This window comes from Onychostoma macrolepis, chromosome 16, assembly GCF_012432095.1.
Source record: "Onychostoma macrolepis isolate SWU-2019 chromosome 16, ASM1243209v1, whole genome shotgun sequence".
NCBI lineage: Eukaryota > Metazoa > Chordata > Actinopteri > Cypriniformes > Cyprinidae > Onychostoma > Onychostoma macrolepis.
The window spans coordinates 998,589-1,005,417 of record NC_081170.1 but is presented as its reverse complement, the minus strand read 5'-3'; the positions used below and the strand labels follow the sequence as shown (position 1 = coordinate 1,005,417).

Sequence of the window (6,829 nt, the reverse complement as noted above, 5' to 3'; positions counted from 1 at the left end):
GAACATGTCCTACACAGACACTGTCTTTTCCATAGGCACCTACAATCATCTTAAAAGGACTTATGAGCAACTAATGATTTCTATGCATAACTCCATATTATGTATGCAACCCACACATTAGACTATCATGTTTTAATCACTTATTGTGTATGTCATTTTAATAACCAAAATAGCTTAAGGGTTCGTATCCTTGTTTGGTATGTATGAGTTTGAAAAATCATGCTTTAAACGTTTCTTCCAATCAATTCTTTGTCAAATGTATCATATTCTGGTTGTAGAAATCACATGAGTCATATGTCTTGTGAGAGCAGAGAAGTTCACATGTCGCGTCTTTTGCGCGCTCAGGTTCTTTATTTCAAATGTAGATGTGCCGCAAGCACAGTCATTACAGAGGATTTTTCATATATGCACACTATAGGTCAGCACAAACGTCGTTCATATTGGTGCGTGAGGAGGGGGATCCGACAAAATGAGGTGCCGGTTCGGATTTCGGAGGTGCCAGATCCGGATCCGGTTTGTTCCGGCACAAATTAAGCCCTGGAAAACTGTATATGTTAATATCTTCGCTCGCTCTCTCTCTCTCTCTCTCATAAAAATATTAAGAAATAGCCACACATTTATATACTACAAAAAATAAACATAGAGCTAGATTTAAAGGCTTTATTTTCGCTCATGTTTTTAACAGGGTGACAGTGGCAGTCTAATGCAGTGGTTCTCAAACCTCTCTATGAAGTACCCCAGCACTGCACATTTTGTATGTCTCCCTATATCTGACACACCCACCATGAGTTGAATCAGGTGTGATAGATGAGGGAGACATACAAAATGTGCAGGGCTGGGGGTACTCCAGGACAGGTTTGAGAACACTGGTCTAATGGAGTGAGCAGCCGTGCACAGTTTTATAGCTATATCGATGAGTTAATTTGACTAACCTTTGTTGATGTGTTCTTAGGTGTCTAATAAAGTTTGAAGTTGTTGTCACGGTATCCTTTATTGTTTTTACACATTCTTTGCATGTGGCAGATCTTCCAGACATTCCTTCTGACACATTAGAAAATGCAAATGATAAAACATATGGCACTGCAGGTCCTGCCATGTTTCAGGAGACACTTATCATGACATTACAGATTTTACGTGCCGCACATGGCCAATATACAGTACGTCATTGAATTCTATGATAAGGGTCCAGTCCGTTCCGGTCCAGTCCAATCTACTGCGATATAGCATACACAAATAAGACACATAATCTTTCTTTATGATATCAGTAGTTATGGATAAAAGACTCGAGTTGTTTTTTTTAAATATTCATGAGTCTTTTATGTCGAGTCGAATCAAGTCTAAAGTCATTTCAGGTCAAGTCTGAAGTCCATAAAAATCAGACTCGAGTGGAACTCGAGTCCAAGTCACTAACTCCAGTGCCCATCTCCCATCTCAAACGCCATTTTCTATCCCCTAAACCAACCCTACCCCTAAACCTACCCCTTACAGAAAACCTGTTTGCATTATTAAACGTTCAGATAAACATCATTTATTATTTTAACCACAGGTTGGTCTCCACAATGTCGAAAATGTTAGGTTTTACTACGCTTGTGGGAACATTTGGTCCCCAAAATGTACCATAAACAAGAACACGAACACACACACACACACACACAATTTTAACAACTTGAAATTTCATGTCATTTACAGGTTTTAACCACTGATCTATATTTGAATACATTATTAACAAGCTGTAACCTAAAAATAAAAACAAATTCCACAGTCAGTGATTAAATGTGTGACAATAAAAACAAAGACAAAAGACAGAAGACAAAAGAACACAAAACACTGATAAGGGACGGAGCTCCATAAAGTGAATAATGAATATGATTTATTGACTGTGATCATCTGAATTGAAAGGTAATTATGATAGTAATAATCATAATTAAAAATGATAGATGTGACACTACATTAAAAAATAAATCAACACAAAAAGTGGTTGAGAAAAGCACAGAAACACATGGTCACTCAGCAGGACTCTCTGTCACGTACACACACACACACACACACACACACACACACAGATCTTACTGTCTATATGAGGATTTATTACACACATTTATTCTGACATGTTATTTCACTGACATAAGTTCAGTTGCGGTATTAATGTCATGAAGAGAAAAGAAGAGACTATATATAACGTCTCGCTGTTACTGGTTAATCATGCAGCTCACAGCATTATGGGTAGAATCTCTCATCAATCTATTCTGATTCATCAACACAGTTTGTCAGTTTCACTGATGATCCGGTTCCAAACCCAAACCCAGGATAGAGCGGCTGAGTGAATGTGGTCTGGACTGTGTGGATGAGGCTCATTGTATCAGAGACGCTGTAGAAGGACAGAGTTCCTGCACTGTGATCCACAAACACTCCTATCCTACTGCTGATGGACTTTACAGAGAGAGCAGTCTGTATCTTATTGTGCCAAAATGAGTATCTAGAGGGAAAGCAGATCAAACTCCAGGACTGATCATTAGATCCAAACAAACACTCAACACCTCCCTTCCTGCTGATGCTCTTATATGACACTGATATACGCACACCATTATTTCCACTCCACCGCAGCTCCCAGTAACAGTGTCCACACACACTCTCCCTACACAACACCTGACGATACACATCAAATCTGTCTGGATGATCAGGATATGACTGATCTATGCAAGTGTGAGTAATCTCTCTGTTGCTCTCAGACAGATGGAGGTGTTTATTGATTGTGTTCAGATCCAGAGTGAGCGGATGGGAATCTGATGGAGATAAAACACATCAAATCATCATTTACATCATCAATTATAAACTCTTCTTTCACCTTCTACAGGAAGAACATGAACACACTCAGTGAGTTTTTCTGCTTGTTTTCTTACTGACTTACATCGTAGGAAGACCTTCCTGGTCCTGGGAACAATGTTGGTGAGTGTGACTGTGGAAATCAACAGACATGAACAGTGTTATTCTCATGATCCTGCATCCATTCCTAACACATTTCTAATATGATGTTCTCCATGATATGAGATGATGATGGACTCGTTTCTGAGAGCAGATGAATCTCCAGGACTTTACCTCTGTCTGAGATCTTCTTGAGCTCCTCTTTGCAGAAATTCTCCAGTTTGTCTCTCAGCTGATGGACAGATTCTCTCAGATCATCAAAAGAGAAGAGAGAACTGAAGGGATTGTCATTTCCATCTGTAGATTCAGGAGGTGCTGAGAGAGACTGGAAACTCTACAGAAAACAAAAATCAAAATTCATCAGCTCAGATTTGTGCGGCTCTTGTTGACTTGACTGATCTTTAGTAACTCACCTCAATCCAGCACTTCCACAGCATCAGCTTCATTCTTCTCATATTCATTATAAACACACCAATTATATCACATATTCTGTTATCCAGTTACACAATATGTGAACTTTCTAGGAAATAGTTTGGATGATAAAACACCTGCTAAGAACATAAATGTCCATCTAACAGCTCAAGCTCATCAATAGAGTCTCGTTGTAGGGTTGAGTAGATTTGCTCAGGAAAAGCAGCTCAAAGGCTTTGATTAGATTGACCATTATTTATAACTTTAGAGTGGTTAGAGACATTGAAACTTCACAAGGTTTAAGACACAGTCAATGATTTGGTTTTAATACACTGAAGTATTGCTAATATACTACAGGTGCATCTCAATAAATTAGAATGTCGTGGAAAAGTTCATTTATTTCAGTAATTCAACTCAAATTGTGAAACTCGTGTATTAAATAAATTCAGTGCACACAGACTGAAGTAGTTTAAGTCTTTGGTTATTTTAATTGTGATGATTTTGGCTCACATTTAACAAAAACCCACCAATTCACTATGACTTTATGTTTGGGGTCTTCATTGTCAAATTTTATCAGGTTTGAGGATCACCTGATACAATTTTGATGAACCTTACTCAGAATCAGTAGTTGAACTGTTGGTGGCACTAGTGGTGTTTGACAACTAAATGTCTCTTCTAGAACAGCGGTAACCCCCCTCCCCCCACCCACCCCGCACACATTTTGCAAGTGTATATGTTCCGTTTAAAAGTCATTCAAATTAAAAAGACTTGAATTTAAATTGTATTTATTTACAGATACATTTATGTCACACTCTAGTAAGTTTCGTCTGTGTGTAAAGATGCTGCAGGCCGTGGCGTACTGCAAATATGTGAATGAATGTTCCGAAGTTAAGTAAACTTCAACAGAAAATATGAAGAGCGGAGGGGGGCGCGAGGACTGGAATTGAGAACTGCCGTTCTAGAAGAAAGAGCTCAGAGAAATGATTCCTAAAAGATTTCCAGAGCTGAAAGCCATTTGTAAGTGGCGTCTCTTTCAAATGGAGATGATCAGATGAGAGTCTGACTGATAATTATATAATAAAAGACACTCATGAAATGTTTCTCTGTGAGTCTCCTGTCACAGCAGGATCTGCTCAAGTCCACTATGACCCTGTTCTTCTAGATGTGTGTTACCTGCAGGAACTGGATGTGATCCTGTGTGTGTGAAAGCTGCTCCAGCTCAGCGTCTCTCCTCCTCAGATCATTGATCTCCTGCTCTAGTCGCTCCAGTCGTCCTTCAGCTCGACTCACTGCTTGCTTTTCCTCATCTCTGATCAGCTGTATCAGCTCAGAGCAGCTTCTCTCAATGGATGAGTGGATGAGCTCAGTAAAGATCCTCTCACTGTCCTCCACTGCTGTCTGTGCAGAGCGCTGTTAGGACACACAGTGATTCAGGCTTCAGTGAGTCTGAACTGAGACTGAGACAAACTTCTCTTCTTCTCCAGACTCACCTTCTGAGACTCCACAGCCTCTCTCAGCTGCTGAAGTTCTTTCTCTCTCTGCTGGATTCTCTGCTGGAACGTCTTCTGCGTCTCCTTCAGTTGATTCTGCAGGACAAAAGGATGATTGTGAATGTCACAGAAAATTACTGGCACTGAATCATCAACGCATCCAGGAAAAATGGAACTGATAACTAATGGCTGTAGGTTCAATCTCCAGAAGGGATGATCAGTTACGATCATCAAAAAATGAATTATAATGAATATTAAGGCCTGTTTCACAATGCAAGCATAAGTATCATGAAAGTGAAACTGACACAGACGTAGAGGTTCACACTGACAGTGTTTCTGTATAATTAAGCTGCAGCTCGACACAGAAAATAAACAGACTATTAGAACACTGAGTATTTACTTACTACTATCGCTAGTTTTAAATACCTGTTTCTCTGTCCTCTGTGCTGTAGCTGATACAGTGTCATGATTTTTATGTTCATCCATTGTACACAGCACACATATACATTTCTGATCAGTGCGACAGAAAACCTCAAGGATCTTGTCATGTTTCTGGCAGATCATCTCCTGCAGTCGTCCAGTGGCTTCAGTCAAATTGTGTCTCTTTCCTTCAAACCAACTCTCATGTTGTTCGAGGTGATGCTGACAGTAGGAGTTCAGACACATAAGACAGGACTTGATGGCTTTGTATTTTCTTCCAGTACAGATGTCACACTGCACATCTCCAGCTCCAGCATCACAGTCAGCAGGACGTTTCCTCTTCTTCAGTTTCTGCACTACTTCAGCCAGTATGGTGTTTGTAGCTAAAGCAGGTCTTGGACTGAAGGTCTGTCTGCACTGAGGGCAGCTGTAGACTCTCATCTGATCCTCCTGATCCCAGCAGCCTGTAATACAGCTCTTACAGTAACTGTGTCCACACTGGATGGTCACTGGATCCTTTATGAGATCCTGACACACTAGACACAAGAACTCATCCTGAAAAATTCTGCCTTCTGCCATTTTACTGCTTGAATACAGAGACACAAACACACAACAGCTCAACTACACTTCAGTTTCTCTGTCCCTGAACTCACGTGTTTCCTGTTTCTTGTTTCCTGGTTCTGTGTTTGAGTGATGTGTGTAAAACAGTTGTGTCTGTAAAGCAGGTTCATCTTCCTCATTATATACTACATGCAGACATTATGATTAATAGTGGTGTCCACTTTTTCCTTATATCTTATATTATAACATAAAAAGGTGGAAAATTAACCATATTTGTGACCCTGGACCACAAAAATGAAATTGATTCGAAATTGAGTTTTATACATCATCTGAAAGCTGAATAAATAAGCGTTCCATTGATGTATGGTTTGTTAGGATAGAACAATATTTGGCCAAGATACAACTATTTGAATATCTGGAATCCGAGGGTGCAAAAAAATCTAAATATTGAGAAAATTGCCTTTAAAGCTGTTCAAATGAAGTTCTTAGCAATGCATATTACTAATCAAAAATTAAGTTTTAATATATTTATGGTAGGAAATTTACAAAGTATCTTCACAGAACATGATCTTTACTTAATATCCTAATGATTTTAGAAAAGAAAAGAAAAGAAAAGAAAAGAAAAGAAAAATCGATAATTGACTCAATTGACTCTATTGCTACAGACCAGCTTTGTGGTCCAGGGTCACATTTAATAAAATAAATAAATAAATAAACTCAAAGATGAAGGAACACCCATTTACAACAGGAAATCATGGTATCATGGTATTATCATCTGATTCGTAGTACCATCCCGGTACCTCTGCATAAGGGGCATGTTCTTGTCTCTGCTCTCTGATTGGCTGGATCATCAGCATATCAGATTTTCTTGAGAAATTTTCTTTGAATATATCATCGTCTGAGTTACCAGTATTTACCCCATTGGAATTTATAACCCCTGATTGCACAAAAACAGTTCAAATTTATGAAGCCTACGTTTATTTTTAACAAAACAACATAATCAGTACTCTCAAAAGTTTTCAAAC

At 38.9% G+C, this 6,829-nt stretch overlaps 1 protein-coding gene across 1 annotated transcript; it reads right to left on the bottom strand.

Moving 5' to 3' along the window:
- Positions 1 to 1,944: 1,944 nt before the first annotated feature.
- On the bottom strand, positions 1,945 to 5,872 carry LOC131521350 (tripartite motif-containing protein 16-like). Its single transcript, XM_058745974.1, has 6 exons — positions 5,250 to 5,872; positions 4,824 to 4,919; positions 4,507 to 4,743; positions 3,097 to 3,256; positions 2,909 to 2,956; positions 1,945 to 2,783 (listed from the first exon to the last, which is right to left on the bottom strand). The coding sequence occupies exons 1-6, from the start codon at positions 5,820 to 5,822 to the stop codon at positions 2,242 to 2,244; spliced, it is 1,656 nt and encodes a 551-aa protein (XP_058601957.1). The 5' UTR covers positions 5,823 to 5,872; the 3' UTR covers positions 1,945 to 2,241.
- Between the last annotated feature and the right edge of the window lie 957 nt (positions 5,873 to 6,829).

Excerpts from the sequence above, each read along its gene's own strand:
- LOC131521350 (XM_058745974.1), bottom strand. The coding sequence starts at position 5,822 with ATGGCAGAAGGCAGAATTTTTCAGGATGAGTTCTTGTGTCTAGTGTGT. Across the intron at positions 3,257-4,506 it reads ATCACATCCAGTTCCTGCAG|AGTTTCCAGTCTCTCTCAGC; the intron begins GTAACACACATC and ends TGTTTTCTGTAG. Across the intron at positions 2,957-3,096 it reads CAAGAAGATCTCAGACAGAG|TCACACTCACCAACATTGTT; the intron begins GTAAAGTCCTGG and ends TGATTTCCACAG.